Source organism: Alnus glutinosa, chromosome 7 (assembly GCF_958979055.1).
Source record: "Alnus glutinosa chromosome 7, dhAlnGlut1.1, whole genome shotgun sequence".
NCBI lineage: Eukaryota > Viridiplantae > Streptophyta > Magnoliopsida > Fagales > Betulaceae > Alnus > Alnus glutinosa.
Window position 1 is genome coordinate 6,149,536 of NC_084892.1, and position 20,335 is coordinate 6,169,870.

The 20,335-nt window shown below is 34.9% G+C and overlaps 2 protein-coding genes across 2 annotated transcripts in view; one reads left to right on the forward strand and one right to left on the reverse strand.

The window, feature by feature from the left end:
* LOC133872184 (protein TEEBE-like) overlaps positions 1-20,335 on the reverse strand; it is a 45,602-nt gene that overhangs the window by 22,848 nt on the left and 2,419 nt on the right. The gene's annotated exons all lie outside the window — the stretch shown is intronic.
* Positions 3,649-7,530, forward strand: LOC133873186 (uncharacterized). Its single transcript, XM_062310917.1, has 7 exons — positions 3,649-4,180; positions 4,269-4,297; positions 4,399-4,512; positions 4,596-5,120; positions 5,186-5,348; positions 5,435-6,327; positions 6,382-7,530. Exons 1-7 carry the CDS (start codon positions 3,649-3,651, stop codon positions 7,528-7,530), a joined length of 3,405 nt encoding a protein of 1,134 aa, XP_062166901.1.

The window sequence follows — 20,335 nt, forward strand, 5'->3', positions numbered from 1 at the left end:
TATATATACATAGGAAAATGCTACACATTCTAATTTTTTTTTTTTTTTTTCTAAAATTTGATTCTCAAATAATGTGTCACAATCTCATGTAATCTATCATTTTAAAAAATGTGTGACACATCATTTGAGAACAAAATTTTAAAAAGTCTAGCATTTCTCATATATATATATATATATATATATATACACATAGAGTGAAATGATATATAGGAAGATAATCGATCGAACCAACCAAAGTTATGATGTTAAGCATAATGATCGATCTATGTACTTAGTACATACATATGAATGTATATCATGTCTATTCAAAATAAATTATAAAATTTAAAACAACAATCATGTGTTTAATCATTCAGCTTTTATTTTTACGTACTTGATAAAATTGAATGACTATCTATAAACACTATTAATTTTAGATGACTTTGTTTTTCTAATTCTTCGGGTTATGGGTTAATTTTTTGTAATTTATGTACAGTTGACAAGTTTTGGCTGTCATTCAAAATGTATATGACAAGGTCTAACAAAAACAATAAATTGTTCCTTATTACTATTTAAATTGACACTTATCAAAATAATATTGCAACAAAAATATAATTAATCTCCTAGTCTTTAATTCTCGACGTCAACTGAATGGTACTTATCTCCTAACTTGATACGCCAGGTTAATCTTTAATTACCACTACCAAGTACCATCCACAGGACCTCGCCCGTAACCAACACTAGACTAATTAATATTTTTTTTTTATCTTTTCATGTGATTTTGGATATATACTAATTATGCAGGGAGTAGTACTGCTGATGGATATTGGAGGCCAACTGGGTTGGAGGAGGATATATCAATCACATTTGTTTACTATGAAACAGGAAAGAAAACAAATTGGAAGATGCATGAATAAATATTGGGATATGATTTTCTGTCAACGTACTTTCACACTGAAATCATATCTCATGGAGATTAAATGAAGATATTGGCATGAAGGTTAATATAAAACCAATTGATGATTTAGTTTTGATGGAAGTCAGTCCATAAATATTGAAAGCGAATCAAGACAAGTTAGATTTTTACTTTCAATTCCCTTATTTATTTATTTTAATTTTTTTTGGCAGTTGGATGTTGGAAAGTAATCACTCAATTATAAGAGGATATCTCCTTCATACGTAGTTTAGTAGTAGTTGAATTTAATCATATACGTAGTTAAAGCCTAATGTAATTCATCTACCGACTACCTCTCTTCTTTATCAAACAGAGTCATGTAACACTTATAGAAGCAGAGGATCGATTGATCAAGAATATTATCAAAAGTATCAATATTTCAACTATATATTTAGTTGTTTGGGTCCTAATTTGTACCTTGAATTTCTGCATGAGTTCGTCGTTGTGGCTCAGGATTATATTAGGGATGTCTTTAAGACTTGTTTAGAGTAGGTTTTGTTGCTTTTTAGTTTGGAAATAGACTTCTGGCCAGCACCAAAATAGTAATTTAATTTTAAAAGTCACGTCAATTAATTTAAAAAACACAAAAGAAACATGGGGTGGTGTCTAGCATTACTTCGGTAGAATTTGTATTCATTTTAGTGGGCTGGGTTTGGGTAGCTCGAATGATAGGCTGGTAGAATTTCAGCCCACTCTGTGTTTTGGGTAATCGATGAAGTAAATTAAGTGTAACCATTTCTTTTAATCTTGGAGACTACTCAAACTAGCTAGAGCTGTTCTTGAATCAGCCTGGGAGAAATTGGGCCCATCCTTTTTACAATCTGTCAATTACAATCATCCATCCATGCATCCATCTACACATCAGATCATTCATTCACCCACATAGCAATCATCCATCAAATAAATGCATGCATGACATCTTCCGTTGCATGTACTGGCGGTGGTTGATGTAATACCCCGTATTTTTTTTATATGAATATTTATGAAAATAAATATTCATTTATTAAGGAGCATTTATAGTTTTAATTTAATAAAAATAAAATAAAGTTATTATTCTATTAATTTGTTTTGATACATAAAACTCATTATTTATATTTGGTAAGCTATTATGTTATCTGTTATAAAAATAATATATATATATATATATATATATATATATATATATATATATATATATATATATATATATATATATATATATATATATATATATATATATATATATATATATATATATATATATGTTTAGTTAATTGATGAAAGAAAAGAAATAAGGAGAGGATACTTTAGTTTAAGGGTTAGGTTTTAAATCTCAGAATATTTCTCTAAACTTCTTCTTACAATTTATTTAGGTAGAAGGTAGCTAAAATATTGTTCAGAAGATACCAGGTAAGGGAAACACTATCTCAAAACCCCGGCAAAGTTTTAATAAAACTCTTTCAAAAGAAAAAGTCAGGAATTTTCTAAACTCTTTCAACTCTTTTAATATTACTTGTCTTTTTATATTAACATTATAAATATGCTCTTGTTATATGATGTGATTGAAATCTCATGTGATCATACTTGGTTTATATTTGATACATGTACACCATATAAGTAAAGATAATGATATCATAGTATGTGTTACATGTGCACCATATGAGCAAAGGTTGATGATATCATAGTATATGTGTTATATGTGCACCATATGAGCAAAGGTTAATGATTTCATAGTACATGTTTTATATGCACACAGTTTTACCCCCGCGGTACCATGTTAAGACGATCCGGATTATATATGTGTTACGTGTTATGTGCTATGTGTTATGTGGGTAGCATGGCAACCACATGTAAGGACTAAAGTGTGGGCTACCGGCCCGGGAGGCCTTCGCCTAGGGAAGTTCCCAACCCGGTACGACTCTCCCCTGTGACGACAGGATGAGCTCATAGTCGTCTTTCGAGACGAGCCAAATGTGCGCCGCTCATGGTTAATTAGCGGATATTGGACCAAGGGTGGTTAAAACTTACACGTAGCATAAATGATTCATGCACCATTCTACATTTGATATAATTGTATGTCATTTAACTGTTTCTTTATTTGCTAAATTATTTGAATTCTATTTAGAATTCCTGAAAAGAAAATTACACTTTTGTTATTGTGTTTTCCTTACTGAGTTGTCAAACTCACCCCTTTTTCCCCCAATCTTTTCAGATGACACTGTAGACCAGAGTCTTTTCTTTATGGATGGCATAGACCCTACCCCTAAGAGCAATAGATTGATAAAGACCGGTCTAACTTTTGTATTATACATATTTATTTTGAATTCCTAGAAATATGATATAATAATTAAAGAACTACTATATATATATATATATATATATTCATATAATGAAATATAGCCATATGCTATTCTTGAGAAAATGTATACATGTTTTAAATTATAGAGATGTTTTATAGCTTAAGTTCGCGTTCCCCTTATATCCCAAAATGGGGGTGTGACAGTTGATGTAGAAGCTTCTTCTTTAATTTGGTTCCTCCAAATAGGCAGACATCTTGCGGCACGCTATAACTACAACGAACGAGTAACCAACCATTTTTTTTTCCTGAGAAATTAATACAAAGGAAAGGGACAAGGAGTAATTAACCAGAATATATGATTAATTACGCACTGATTACATCTTCCCATCAATAAGATCGAAGATCAGATTCTATGCCGACTGAAAATGTACAATTAATGTGGAAACAATATGGGGAAGTGGAGGTTTTTTCACTTGAAAATGGTATGTTCATCTTCCATTTCTCGGATGAGTTTACCTGTAATGAGGTCATAGAGGCCAAAATTTGGCATGTGGTGAATAAGCCTTTTATTTTGAGAAAATGGGTTCCAGGGATGCAGGTGTTGAAATTGACTTTGAAATCCATTCCGGTCTGGGTCAAGTTTCTACACTTGCCTTTGGAATATTGGAATCATTCTTGCCTAAGCCATGTTGCTAGTGGGGTTGGTAGGCCTTTGTATGCCGATTCCATAACAGAGGAGCAAAAAAGACTGGGCTATGCTAGAGTACTTGTTGAGATTGATGTGGAGTCCGAATGTCCTAAAGAAATTGTCATTTGTAGAGCTAATGGAGACTTGATTAATATTGGGGTGGAATACCCTTGGCTACCTCCGAAGTGCTCTTTGTGTGGAGGATTTGGGCATGCGGTGTATGCTTGTTCCAAGAAGGAGACGAAGAAATGGGTTCCCAAGACCCATATCCAAGTGGCTGGTAAGCAAAAGAGCCTAGGGGCTATTTAGAAGCCTAGAGGTGTGTCATCTCATCAAATTGATCCTGGTGGTATTGGTGTGAATACTAGGAAGTCTCCTAGGGCAGTGCAGACTCCTAGTAAAATTATGAAACCTATCAGTAGGCCATCGGCTACCAAAGTCCCTTCGGGGAAAGCAAAGACTCTTGGTTTATCAAATTCATTTGCTCATATTGGTTAGGAAGATACTAATGAGGAAGAGTTTACTTTTCGATCTCCTGTTAACTTCCTTGATGTCTTTAAGAAGGCATTATCGTCTAAGGACAGGGGTAAGGCAAAGGTTGGTGAAGATGAGGTGCGTGGTTTCTCTCCCACTCCTGGGATATGAAGGTTCTTGTGTGGAATATAAGGGGTTTGAATAAACCCCTTAAACAATAGGAGATTCAGAGGAGTATCGGGAGTAAGCATGTTACAATTATTTGTCTTTTAGAAACCAGAGTTAAGGAAGATAATGCTTTGAGGATTAAGGATTATATTTGTCCAAGGTGGTTGATGGTTCATAATTACGACTCCCATCCTTTGGGACGTATCTGGATCTGTTGGGATCCAGGGGTTGTGACCATGGATATTGTCTCTTCTACTGAGCAGGTTCTCACTTGTAAGGTAACTGAGACAAAGGAGTCCGTTTCCTGGATTTTGTCTGCTACTTATGGTGCTAATCAGGGGTTAGATCGGAAGCGTATGATGCGGGAATTGGTGCATGTGAGGGCCTCTATAGATGACCTTCCTTGGATTATTGATGGAGAGTTTAATGTCATCCGGTATCCGCAAGAGTCTAGTGGTTCCCATCACACTGGATATGAAAAGGATTTTGTAGAGTGCATCAATGCTATTGAGGTGGAAGATCTTGCTTTTACTGGCTGCTTCCATACTTGGACTAATAAACAGGAAGGGATGGCCTTTGTGTCTAAGAAATTAGACAGTCCTATCGAATCTTGAATGGTTGAGAATTTTTCCTAACACCACAGTGGAGTTTCTTTGAGTGTGGGATTTCAGATCATTCCCCTGCTCTTGTAAACATTCAGCAGCTTACTAGCTTTGGCCCTAAGCCCTTCAAGTTTTTCAACTTTTGGGCTGATCATAGGGAGTTTCTGGATTGGGTTGCAGCTGTTGGCAGATCGAGGTTGAAGGGTATGCTATGTACACCCTGTATTCTCGACTTAAGTCTGTCAAATCTATTCTTAAAGTTAAGAATGTTGAAGTCTTTGGTGGTTTAGGGTTGAAGGTAGAGAGGGCCAGGCAGGATCTTGCTTTAGCTCAGAGAGGGTTTTTAAACTCTTGTGGTAGTAGGGAGTGGTTTCTGAAGGAAAAGGAATGTATGCATCAATTCCTTTCTTTTATGACAGCTGAAGAGAATTTCATTAAACAAAAGTCACGAAACCAGTGGCTTAATCTTGGGGACAGCAACTCTGCTTTTTTCCACAAGATTGTCAAAGCTCGGAATGCTTCCAATCTAGTAAAAATTTTGAAGGATGATCAGGGCAATTCTATTTCAGATCCAAAGATTATTAAGGAGATGGCTATTGACTTCTACAGGAACCTTCTTGGTTGCTCTACTCACGTTTTCTCTCAAACTCAAGCTGATAGAGTTGCACAACTCATTCAGCGACAGTTTTCTGCTTCATGCATTGAAGGTATGGGAGCTGCTGTTTCTAGAGAGGAAGTTCGTAGAACTGTTTTTTCTATGAAGCCTAGTAAAGCCCCCGACCCAGATGGATTCTCTGCAGGGTTTTTCCATAAGGCTTGGTCTATAGTAGGTGATGGGGTTATTGATGGAGTATTGGAATTCTTTTCTTCAGGTATTCTCCTCAAGGAAGTCAATTCCACCATCATCACTCTTATTCCTAAGAAAAAGAACCCGTCTGTCATGGGTGACTACAGACCTATTTCCTGTTGCAATCTTGTCTACAAGACTATCACAAAGATTCTTGCTAATCGGTTGCTGCCGGGACTTCCTAATATAATTAGCAATAACCAAGGGGCCTTCATCCCGAAGAGAAGCATTGCAGAAAACATTCTGCTAGCCCAGGAAATTGTGCATGATTATCATAAAAGTAAGGAGACCTCTAGATGTGCTTTGAAGATAGATCTAATGAAAGCTTATAACTCAGTAAGTTGAGATTTTATCCTCCATTGTTTGGTGTGTTTTGGTGCCCCAAAATAGTATGTTTCTTGGGTTAGAGCTTGTATTACTGGCCCTTATTTTTCAGTAGCTCTTAATAGTACTTTAGTGGGTTATATTAAAGGCAAGAAAGGGTTAAGACAGGGTGACCCGATCTCACCTTACCTTTTTGTGCTTGCCATGGAAATATTGTCCAGGCTACTTATGGAAGCTTCTTCTAATCCTGAGAGGTTCAGATTTCATCCTAAATGCAGCAAGCTAAGATTAACTCATCTGTGCTTTGCAGATGATTTACTCATCTTTTCTAAAGCTGATATGGGGTCTATTCAAACTATCCAAGATGTGCTTGCTGAATTTGAAGTTTTATCCGGCCTCAAAGCTAACCCTGCCAAAAGTGCTTTCTTTTGTGCTGGAATTCATAGAGATGATAAGTTAGCTTTCTTAGAAGTCCTGAAGATGCCTGAGGTGTCTTTGCCGGTCCGATATTTGGGAGTTCCACTGATTACTAGAAGACTCTCGGCTGTGGACTGTGAAGTTTTGGTAGCTAAGATTGCGGGTCGTATTGATTCTTGGTTGGTGCGGCATCTGTCTTTTGCAGGAAGACTTCAGCTAATCTCTTCTATCCTCTTTAGCCTTCAAATTTTTTGGGCTAGAGTGTTCATTCTCCCTAAGAAAGTGATCCGGATTATTGAACAGAAAATTAATAGATTTTTGTGGAATGGGAAGGATACCAAAGCTAAAGCTAAAGTTGCTTGGGACAAAGTCTGCCTTCCAAAGTCTGAGGGAGGTCTTGGACTTAGGAAGCTTGATGTTTGGAATTGTGCTGCCATGCTTAACCATATATGGAACTTGTTTTCTCAAGCCGGTTCTTTATGGGTTGCATGGGTCGAGCAAAACTGGTTGAAGGGGGGGAGTTTCTGGCATATTCCTCTACCTAAGGTTTGTTCTTGGAGTTGGAAAAAGATTCTTAAGCTCCGGGATGTAGCTAAGGATTTTCTTAGCTTTAAAGTTGGGAAATGTCATGATATATCTCTCTGGTTTGATACTTGGCACCCGGCTGGTAGGCTTGTTGATATCTATGGATTTCGGATAGTTTATGATTTCGGGATTGGCATTGATGCTAAGCTGTCTACTGTTCTAAAAAATGGAAATTGTTGGAGTGGTATATATAGAGAGCCTAGCCTAGCTTAAACGCGAGAATCAAGGCGAACCATGCGGGAAATCCGGTTCGACGTAAGTTCCAGTACCAGGAATCCTCGATCATTGACTTTTGAATGGAACCATGCGGAAATTTTGTTATCGTCTTAGATATGGCAATGGAGCTGTGGTACCGTCGTCATCTAGCTCGACGGAAGACCCGCGAGCTGAGAGAGACGGACGATTGGAGTTATTTGCATGTGTCAGTATTTGGGAAAGGGAGGCAAATCCATTTACTACTTTGCTACTTTTTTTCTACAAACTGGTGTCAAATGTCTATGTCTTGGAAGATGACTAATGAGTAATGACTTTCGTATACATATTCAATTAAGGTGGGAGGTATGCTACGAGGCGGCCGGACTATTTTTCACCACAAACGAACGATATACGTCATACGTGCATAGAATATTTTGTCTGATTTCAACGTACGTGGCCGCCTGCACATGTTTTGAAGTTGAAGCTCTTGGTGTCATTAACCTAATCCATGCATAGGGCCGGCATCTACCTGGTATCTGGTAGGTTCTTTTTCTTTCTCTCACCCTAAAAGATATGCTCATAATTAAGCAAAGATCGAGTAAATTAAGTTTGTAGAAAAAGACACTAAAAGAATTGTAGAAAATAAACTTATATTTCTGATCTATTTTTAGTTGAAGAGGCCGGCCTTAAAATAAAGGAAATACAATAATTATATATAGAATCACAAAATATTCCAATCATATTGACATGCAATAACTAATATGGTATCAAATCTTACCATAATATGTGGAGATCGAATGTTTCCATAATATATATTGAGGATATATATTATGAAAATATTATGTCACAAATATGAGAATATATTAATTAACGTATGAGATTAATATACAATAATATACTAACAAAGTTGAACTATATATATATATATATATATATATATATATATCAAAGGTAATTGGGATCAAAAGACTTGAAAACACAGATGTTATTGTACGTTGGCACGGTGGCCGGATATATATGTCTCTTTCGGCACAAGTCTAGGACACCATGTTCACGTAACTTTGTGTGCAATCTAAACGATAAAGATAATTAAATATATTTCTGAAAATGTATGAATTAAGTACGTCGGATTATGCATAAAATATAGGTTGTCTATATACCTAGTAGTAATCTCTGTTCGTATCTAGCTACTACGCATTAAGGATAGGCTAGCAGCTGGACCCATGGCCAAAATGTTTTCTTCCTGAAGAACAAATTAAATGTTGGTTTAATTTCAGTGCTATAAAACAAAATTACGCGAGATTTCGTATAGTTTTTCAATGGTTAAAGTTTAATTTTACTCTCCATCTCTTTCTCATGAAAAACAGGAAATCTCATGAAGGGGAGGTGAAATACTTTTTGTTTTTGTTAATATTGTATAATTTTTGAAAATGTTATTCACTCATTTCTTATATATGCATGCATATTTCTTCTTGACGTCTCTCATTTGGATCGCTGATTTTGAACTAAAAAAGAAAAAGAAAAAAGTAAGTTTATTGAAGCTTGAATAGTGTCTTTTTTGACAAAAATAAATAAATAAAATGACACTATTCATTTAGAGGGTCGATTATCTTATTTTTATCTGCAACAGTAGTTGTCAAAGTAGGGACGTTATTTATTTTATTTTTATCTATATAAATTATAAAATCTAAAATCGATGACCAGCTGCAGCCTAGCTAGCCTGCAGCAAACGAAAATCAGCCCAACTTTTCAAGATGAGATTTTGGTTAAGATTGTTTAAGCCGCATCTTTAAAATTCCCATTTTGTTATTTTTTATTATTTTTATTTTTTTTTGGCTGATGCATTTGCAATTATTTTTTTTATTAAATTAAATGTCTATTTGATTAAACTTTCTAGAAAGAGATTTTAAATACAATAAACTTTAAATAACTTGCTGTCAATATATATACCATGTGATTAATTACGCACCGATTACATCTTCCCATCAATAAGATCGAAGATCAAATTCTATGCCGACTGAAAATGTACAATCAGTGCTTTCTGCTGATTAAGATTGATGCTTCCTATGACCCTAAACCAACGAATGTTACGGTGGCTGTCTCAATGGATTAGTATAATCTTAACCGTATGCATGTATATAAGTTCTTTTGCACTCTTTTCTTGCAAGTTAGTTTTTAAGAGCAAGTTTATATATCATTTGATATAAGAGCCAATTAATTAAGTACGTACTATACATGCATCGATCACGGGTTTAACTTACAAAGAGGGTGACCTATGAAATAGAGGGTCGTAATGAACGTCGACAGCTGAGCATAGTAATATGTTACGATACTTGGCACATGTTTATTTTACAGTCGTCGATCGATCTTTAACAAAAGTGAGTCCTCGTCCAATTGGTAAAGCTAGCCAGTATATATCCAGAAAAATGCGGCACCCATTTGTTCCAAATTTTCTGTCATCAGTTCCTGTGGCCGTACAAAAGTTTTATCTTGTAGGGTGAAGGTAAGCATAAGAGGGTGTTATGAATTATGATGGTGGAGCCTATACATTACAGACGTAAGCTGTTGTAATCCTGTGTTTTCGTCTTAATTAGCTGTATGATTCGGTTGTCCAGAAGACGTACGTGGCCTATTTCTACTGGGTGTAAGGAGTTAAACTCCTAGTTGAATAAGTGTCAGAGTTCATATAGGATTATATATGCGTCTACAAAAGTCTTATTAATTTTGGAGGGAGTAGGCAAAGCATAAGATAAGAGGGTGTTATGAATTATGATGGTACGCGGAGCCTATACAGACATAAGCTGCTGTAATCCTGTGTTTTCGATCGTGTTTGCTGTATGATTTGGTATTCCAGATAGAAGACGTGGCCTATTTCTATTGGCCAGGTGTAACTCCTAGTTAAATAAGTGTCAGAGTTCATATAGGATTATATATGCGTCTACAAATTCAGATAATTTGGGTCGATCTTAAATAATCCAAATTCTATTATTTGCTCGAAACATGCATATATATATATATATATATATATATATATATATATATAACTTATAAAAAGTAATAATATTGCTCCACAATCTCCTATTCTCCAAATTCTCACGAAACCTCAATAATGGATGAAGAACGACGCCAACTTCCGATGAAGGGGAAGCAAATTGTTGAAGAAATTGGCGTGGACGTCGACGATGAAGCATATTTAGAATTTGTTCCATCCATTAATATTGTTGAAGAAATTGGCGTGGTCGACGATGAAACATATTTAGAATCTGTTCCATCCGGTTGGCGCTTTCGCCCTACCTCGAAAGAGTTGCTCGAGTACTTGAAGGCCAAGGTTTTTAATTTGCCCTTACCTGCTAACCAGATACACGACGTTAATATTTACAACTACCATCCGCAAGACCTCACTCGTAAGCAACTCTACGCTATTCTTCTTCTTCTTCTTTTATTTATTTATTTTAATGTTAACTGTTAGAACAGTAATCGATCGATCGGTATAGCGATGTACGTCTGATCATGAGCTTATTTATAGGCTAGCCGGGAGTTCGATCGTTAACCAACATTACACTATTATTTCTTTTCTTTTCTTTTTTTTTCTTTTTTTTTTTTTAAGAAAAATACATCGAAACAATGTTTTTTGAGTGGATGCTAATCAGGGATGTACGAGTTGGGTAGAGAAGAGGTGTGGTACTTTTTCACTCCAAGGCAGCGGAAGTACCCGAATGGATCTCGCCCAAATCGAGCCGTTGATGCTGATGGATATTGGAAACCGACGGGCAAGGATGGTTACGTCACAGGTGATGAAATCAGGGGATTTAGAAAATCACTTGATTACTATGAAGGGAAGCATCCGAGAGGAAAGAAAACTGATTGGAAGATGCACGAATACAGATTACATAATGACATTGCTCCTCCAAATAAAAAGGGTGTAAATGGCATGACGGTGCGTACGGATTTCATTCCCTAATTTGAAAAAGAAACAATAATAATTACATGAAATTTTCAAAAAAAATAATAATAATAATAATTACATGAAACATAAAGGTTTTTCTTTGCTTAATATCCAAATATTTAGATCATATATATTTAAGTGTTGTCATTATTATCAGCAAAGTTGTCATTTATATTTAATTATACGACTGTCATACAATTTGATGATATGATAGTAAAAAATAAAAAAAATAAAAAAAATTAAGAGTTGATTTTCATTGCCACGCTATCACAACTGATTCACAGGTTGTATAGCAATTGTACCTATATAAGTGTACTAAATCGCATTACTTATATTTAATAGACATCTATATATATTTGAATCATAATCAGGAAGCTAGGACATCACATATATGCATATATAGAGCAACATCAAATGTATTAAGAATCATATCATTGTGTAATATTGCCTTGAGTAATTGATTAATCAAGTTGGATTAATTATAAGAATTAATCTTAGTAATTGCTATAAGAGAACCGTTATATTGATGTTTATAATTATTATAATAATTCTTGATGAGGAAGCCAAGCATGACTGCATATTAATTAGGAGTAATTCTATGCGTACATTAAGTGTTCATCAAGTGTCCATAAAAAATGAGGTAACTTTTAAAATCACAATTAGGCGTTAGATTGACCAAATGATAATTTTAAAAGCCATTTCATTTTTTTATGGACACTTAATATATATGTAGAATTAGTCGTTAATTATGTTACCTTTGGGGACGTTGTATTCGTGCATGTAGACATGGTGTATATATATATATATATATATATATATATAACCTTCAGTTTTACACAGAATTTTGTTCTTGTCTCTTTTATCATATCGTTAATTAGACGCAAAGTAAGTGCCAAAATAAGATCTCTACTAATTATTTTAGGGAGAAAAAAAAAAGGGGGCATTTTAGTAGGAGATATGATACATTGCATCCCAAGACACAACTTCTGACTACCTTTGCAAGTTCACGTGGCAACTTTTACTTTTATTTTAAAAAAAAACACCCAATTAAGAGTTGTGTCTTGAGATAAGAAAAGATCATATCTCAAAAGAGATATGATTCTCTATCAACTTTCCACACAACTAAAATCATAACTATCCTATGTTGCTATGAATCAAAGGACAGTTATGATTTCATTTTATTTTTTTTTCTAATAACCTATGATTCTCTGCCACGTATATAGGATAGTTGTGTGAAAAGTTGAAAAGAAATCCTATCTCAGTCTCTTTTAGTAATATTCAAACACGGCTCCAATATTTTGGCTACATTGTTGCGGTTCGGTTTTACCGGCCCGTTGTCTTTTTATCTTTTTTATTTTATTTTAATTTTTTGTTGTTATTATTTGCAGTTAGATGAATGGGTGCTTTGTAAAGTCTATCAAAAGTCAAAGAAAAAAAAGGATGAGAATGAAGAGAATATAAAGACCGTAACACCATCCGTCGACGGAAGAGTGCCAGCTGTCAAGTGTGCAACATCCGAACCTGAAGGATCCAATTCATTGGGGGTGAATGGAAATCATTCTGATCAGGTTTCTTTCAGTAATCAAGTTATTCCTGCTAACTCCGATACGGAAATGGGACATATGAATATCATTCCTCCCATAGATCCCAGGGAAAGGACTCATGACCACCACGCATGTCCAGAGCCTCTCCAGCACCAATATTCTTTCACCAATCAATTGCAAGCTCTTTTTAACTCCGATATGGAAATGGGACATATGAATATCATTCCTCCCATTGATCCCAGGGAAAGGACTCATGACCACCACGCATGTCCAGAGCCTCTCCAGCACCAATATTCTTTCACCAATCAATTGCAAGCTCTTCCTAACTCCGATATGGAAATGGGACATATGAATATCATTCCTCCCATAGATCCCAGGGAAAGGACTCATGACCACCACGCATGTCCAGAGCCTCTCCAGCACCAATATTCTTTCACCAATCAATTGCAAGCTCTTCCTAACTCCGATATGGAAATGGGACATATGAATATCATTCCTCCCATAGATCCCAGGGAAAGGACTCATGACCACCACGCATGTCCAGAGCCTCTCCAGCACCGATATTCTTTCACCAATCAATTGCAAGCTCTTCCTAACTCCTATATGGAAATGGGACATATGAATATCATTCCTCCCATAGATCCCAGGGAAAGGACTCATGACCACCACGCATGTCCAGAGCCTCTCCAGCACCAATATTCTTTCACCAATCAATTGCAAGCTCTTCCTAACTCCGATATGGAAATGGCATATATGAGTACTACTCCCATGGATATCAGATGGAAAAGGACTGCCTCGCAATTGGCAACTTTCAATCTTCAACCAGCAATGCAACCTGCATGTTCTATTGCACTGCCTACTCATATTACAAAGGAGGATAATATTCAACCACTTGAAGTACTGCCTGGTACTCCTAAAGAGGAGAACGAAGATGATACTGAAGAGGAGTACTATGATGTGTTTGGTACACTAGAAGATACAAATTTTCTTGGTTTCAAGCCTGGAAATAAATTTTCTTGGTTTTAATCACCTAATTTAATTTTCAAGTCTTTGGGATTACCTCTTTAATTTGTAGTCATTTATGATTTATGGATTTCCTTTTTCGGATTTGTAGTCTTTAATTTGTAGTCATATATATATATATATATATTCTGATATTCATGCATACGTGAATAGACCAATATATGTCCGTATGTGTACTGTGATCTCTAGCTTGTAAGAGAAATTAGTAATAGCAAAACTTGAGTTGTAAGAAAATTTATGATGCTTGCTTGATGGTAATTAGGATTTGATATTTATGGTTGTTTGATGCTCGTATTAGATTAATGCCTGATAGAACAAACCGAGACCTTTAATGGAGATGAAAAGACACACTCTCAAAATCATTGAGAGGTTAACCGGCGGTTGCAAGGGCGTCACTTAATGTCTTGATAGTCTGGAAGTATTCGGTGATCGAGTTGGAGCCCTTTTTGACAGTGGTGAGCTGAAAATAAATCTGCATGACACGAGCACGAGCCTGAGAAGCAAACATGGTGAGAAACGTGTTCCAAAGAGCAGCAACCGAGGCACATCCAACAGCATGGACGACATAGGGCTCGAACAGTGTAAAAATAAGTATACTCAGGATCATCTGATCCCCTGCTGATTCCAGGCAAGGAAGTCAGGGTTGACTATGGTGGCTGGAGCACCGGCGGATCAGGAATAGTCTGGGCAGAAGGCAGAGAGGAACCATCAAGAAAGCCATAGGGGTCTTAGCCTTTAATATATGCGAGAATCTGGTTGTGATTCATATTTGGGACGGCGAAGACAATTGTTGGTGGGATAGGTGGCAGGGCAGGCTGTGAAGCATTGGAGGCTACCGAGGTTGCAGAAGCAGAGGACTCGGAGTACGAATGGGCCATGGATCACGACGTTGATCAGTGAGAGGGTTCTAATACCATGATAGAACAAGAATAATTTGGCTATTAAAACCGTACTCATCTATGTGAGTTCTCATTGATATATATAGAAGATTACAAGAGAGTTTGAATAACAACACATAACCGCATCTGCTTCGTATACAATAGGACTAAAACTCTTATCTAACCTTATCTCTTATCTATCTATCATAGAGTTTAAACTCTAAGATAACTGAAACTTATCTTGCTGAACACTAAAGTTTGAATAGAAGTTGATTTCTTACGGAGTCGCATAAGACTCACGATTGGACTGTGAGTCGGTAGTATCCTTAATAATGCCGGACGGATTGCCCAATTAAGGTATGAGGTAAGAAATTACAAATGGAATTTCCACAAAATTTCCACTTGATTATAATGGCTAAAACCAATGTACTTACGACAAGAGGAACGCTAGAGCTCCATTAAATATCCTTCTCTAGTCCTTTTATGCTGATATAGCACCTTATATTTTTAATAAAAACATCATTTAAGCCAATCACTAATTTTTACATTCTTTAGTTATGCATTTTTTAACTGTATTTGGGATTAATTACCTCTTTTGTAGTCACTTATGATTTATGAATTTCCTTTTTCTCTGTTGTTGTTATGCCTATATATACATGTATGTTATTTTCTTTAATTTATAAGATTTAACATTCATGAGAATTAAATACCACAACTTTTGTACAAGTTTTAACAACAATCTTAGCTAATAGGGACGGCCGGACGGAACTTGGGGTTGCCGAGACTGGCATTCAATTCCAGGAAAAAAAAAATGAAGCTTACTGACCTTTATCAACAAATTTTTTTGACCCCTGGCCCCTATCCATAAGAGCTTCTGGCTCCGTCCCTCTTAGTTAACCATCATTAATGAGAAATGTATATAGTTTCGAATATTCATGTAAAGTTACACTCGCTAGTTTGTGATACGGGTATATTTGTATTAAAATTAGCAATTTTGTTAGCAAAACGAACAATTACAATTATCTGTCAATAAAGCCTCCTTTACTGAGTTATATTAATATATATGCATCGAGCTGCTTGAAAATTCTGACTTTCTGAGGGACCTAGGATTTCAAAATTAACATATGTTTTCTAGTTCAATAGCGGTGGTGGTGTAATAGAGTAGAAGTCTTACGTATAGCATTATCTGAAACAAAATCAATGTTGTTAATTTTTATACCATATAGAATAATTTGTAAATTAGGCTAACCATATGGATCAATTTTACATTTTTTTTTTTTTTTTCACCTTGTCCAATTGATTGCATTAATTTATCTTTCTTCTTCTTTTTCCATCTTTTCTTTATGGTCATCATCTGACTCTAAAAATTGGGATCGGCCCAATCCCTCCAAAATATGGGTTTGATCCACGATAGAAGACACAATACAGAATGGGCTGCCTTATGGGGGGCACTGACATCAATACTTTCTCTGTAGAAATTCAATATTCTAGCCAATGAGCTTCCGCAAAGTCGTCGGAAAAATGCCGGTTCTGGGAACCGGAGAGCTTCCGAAAAGTCAGCATGTATATGGTTTTTTTCAGAGAAAAATGTAATGAAAAGAGCAGTCTCATGATAATTATTGACATAATTATTAATTTTTTTTTATTAAACAAAAAATCACAAAATCATGTAAATGGCTTAGGGTCTGTTTTTGTTTTTGTTTTTTTTTTTTAAAAGAAAAAAAATAAGTCAATAATTGTATCAATAGTTGTGTTTTTGGGTGACAAAATAGCATTTCTCAAAATGTAAGGCTCTTTGAAGGCGGTCCTTAATGCAGTTGCCTGATTGTTTTTCACGTGGCAGGTTTGTAACTGTGCAATAATTGTACATAGGCGGGAGGCTTCTAAACTTTTTCAGCGTTTCTATTAAGTGGGCCTTAAAGTTAATTGGGCCCAAACTCGAAGGCCCAAATTGGCTTAGGACAAAAAAAAAAACCAAAAAACAAAACAAAACAAAACCCTCCAAATACACCGAACAGAAAGGTTGGCATGAATGACAAGAATGAAAAGGAGCGGACCCTTGATGCCCCCAGAGAGAAGAGAGAGGTGGGACAAATTGTGAAACAAGACTCATGATGCATGTCTAGTAAAGAGAGAGCCCAATCTCAATCAATAGAGATTCTACAGGGAAATACCATTTGCTTTTTCAGTACCTTTTTTCTTTTTTGTGGTCATATGGATGACACTTAACCTAAAAAGTGGCTTCCCCACACCCATCACCCTCCACATGCCATTGGTAGAAGATGGGGGGGAAGTGGAGTCATGTCTTTCCAAAGTGAAAAAAGGTTGGGATCTAGTTTAATTAGTTATACCTTACAACAAGGAAACAGGGTTTTGCTGCATGTTATTTGAATCTTGTTTCATTTGTGGGGTGTGATTATAGATAAGGAACCCTTGATTTGCTGATCAATATTAACACTTGGCTTAGAGGTCCCATATATTCTTCTTTCTTTCTTTTCTTGTTTTGTTTTTTTGAGCAAAACAAAAGGAAAGGGCTACGAAGGGGGAAGAGGGCGGTCCCATACATATATTCTAGTTACAACATAAAAGATTATGTGCTTTAGGGCTTTGAATTATATTGAAAAAAGCACATATGCTCCTACACTTTCAATTCAAGCAATGTCTTTATAAACTACTAGAAAATTGTAATGTACCCAATTTTTACAAAAAATACCGTTATAGATTTTTTTAGAACAAATACAAAAAAGAAAAAATTAAGTAAAAAACCTGCTGTTCCACGGCCACCGTGTTTTTGTTTTGTTTTCTTTTTTGCTTATTTTCGGATTTATAAGAGTATTTGTCTTTTTTAGAATTTTTATGGGCATTTCTATCTTTTTGTGAGACATAAGGAGTACATTGCAATTTTTTGTTTGGAAGGAAAGGACATTACAAATTAATTGTTGATAGTTTGAGTTGGTATGTGTGATTTTTAAAATTATATTGCTCCTAAATTCGAAGTCTTTGTTTTTAAAAAAAAAAAAATTGTCATCATTCTTGGTCCATTCAATTCAATAAACATTTTTAAGAAAAGTGAGACTTATTGGCCTTGTTTGGTAAAAAAAAAAAAGAGAGAATTGGCAGTGGGAGTTGGAAGTAATAAATGTGATATAAAAAAAAATTATAAAAAAGTGAAAAAAAAAAATTTGTATTGTAGTAAATTTTTTATATTTAAATAATAATAAAAAATTATTGATGTGATATAAAGTTAAAATGTTTTAAAATTAATTGTTTTTGGGATAAGTGAAGAGGGGAATGGAAAATAAAAATTTCTCTTGCCAAACAAAGCCATTATTGTTTGTAAATTTTTATTTATTGCGTAATGAAGGGAGTGAATGATATTTATAATAAGTGATTGATGAATTTAAAGTTAACACCCCATCTTGATCACTTTGTGATTATGGTATATATCTAGCTTTTTTGTTCCAAGTATTCTCATACAAACATATAATTTGTACAACGAAGCTCATAGCTTGTGAGAATCATTTTTATTCTTCATTTCTGAAGTCAAGAAATATAACCCCTGCCATCACTTATTTTTAGGGTTCTAATTATCACCCAATATTTTGAGTAAAAAAATATATAATTTCACTGGGATATAACCATGGAGCCTAGGGGAAAAAAATAAAATTCTACAAAAAAAAAAAAAAAAAAACTTGAAATATGTTTCATTGACTATAAATCTTTATTTCAATTTCAATGTTTTTTTTTTCTTCCTAAACAATACAGAAGGAAGGGAAAGGGAAAGTCACCTAGGTTTAAAAGCATATATGATGCTCCCATATTTCAGCCAATCCAATCATCGCACAGGCGGCACAAACCTAACTCCTCAACCACGTTATACCATCACCAAATAGACAATTCTAGCAAAATAGCTTTCCGGTTGGGTTCGGTTTGTATCGGGCTTTCAGGTTAGGTTGAGGTATGTGTATAAATTCATTTCATTAAATAGGACTTAATAATTTTGTATTTGGTTCGTAATGACTTTGTGGGTTGTATAAAAAATTAACAACCCTAAATGATTATGTCGAGTTTGAGTCGTGTCAAAAAATTTAAAAAAATATAAGACTATATAAATCAACCATAACCCAATCCATTTAATTAAGGGATTTGATTCTTGCACAACACCAATACAACAACTGCACAACAATCTCATGTGAAGGGTTGAGGTTGTTGTGCAGTTGTTGTATTGGTGTTGTAAATCTAACATTTTCCTTTAATTAAACCGATTAGATCCCTCGATCAGTTTTTTTTTTTGCTTCCCCTATAATTATTTCTTTTATATTTTACAGAATTTTTTAGAACAACATAGCTGTTTGAAAAAGGCGCAAGGGTTATTTAACCGTTTTAGGATTAAGAAAATATCTAAAACTCTATGAACATCTTACTGGTCTTTATGGATAAATAATCCTTCCATCAAATGCACCAAATAAAAAAAGTTGGGTCAAACTATGATTTAGTCGCACTTGAAAGAGGGCTTGCGGTTTTATCGTTTAAACCTTTTTTGTGTGGCTCTCAATGAATATGTGCTACTATGATCCCGTCTTGTTCATCTCTCCTGCTTACTTTTTTTTAATTAGAAAATAAAAAATAAAAACAAAAAAAATGAACAAATTCCTTAGGACAGCAATGTTTTTGAAAAGTTATACACCTACCATGACCAGAACTTGGAATCTTTAAAGAAGTAATACACCTAACATGATGCAAATTGCAGAGTGCACATAGCCACGTAGTGTCCAACTTTCATATAAATATGGATGAATGGCTTGTACGAAAAAGGCTTTTCCGGCGAGGCTTTTTATGCGGTCAATGGCGGGGTGCCACTAATGATATGCTATGATGCGCTCATTTAGTAGTCATTTTGTTCCCTTAACCTACTCCCTCAACCGTAGCCGTAGGCTGCATCTCAAGTGTTTCACCCGCCCTAGACCGTCATTGATTAATGATTAATAAAGCCTATACTAAAACGGTTTTTCAAAAATATTAATCAAATTAAAACCTTTTTTTTTTTTTTTTTTAAAGTAACTATGTTGGGTATATATTGTTCTCTTCTCTTTTTGTTCCTCCATTTCTTTTTGTGTTTTCATTATAAACATCGTAGAAGTATTTTCTTTCAAAATTTTTGCTAGTTTTGGATGTAATCATAAACACATTTTATGTTATTATATTTTCAGATAATATGTCTTAATACCTTTATTTCAAAATATCAACAAGATATATATCTTTTCGAATTGTCAAATAATCAAGGATTTAAGATTACTTTTTGTTAACTTGTTCTTGTTTTGTATCATCAGTAGCTGTAGTTTAGTGGTTTCAAAAAAATCTTTAAATATTGAACATGTACTAAGATAAGAATTTGACTAACAAAATGAGAATTCTCAATCATATTCGTATTA

Coding starts and splice junctions, on each gene's coding strand:
- LOC133873186 (XM_062310917.1), top strand. CDS start 3,649: ATGTGGAAACAATATGGGGAAGTGGAGGTTTTTTCACTTGAAAATGGT. Junction 4,298..4,398: donor TAGGGCAGTGCAGACTCCTA/GTAAAATTATGA, acceptor CATATTGGTTAG/GAAGATACTAATGAGGAAGA. Junction 5,121..5,185: donor AACAGGAAGGGATGGCCTTT/GTGTCTAAGAAA, acceptor CTAACACCACAG/TGGAGTTTCTTTGAGTGTGG.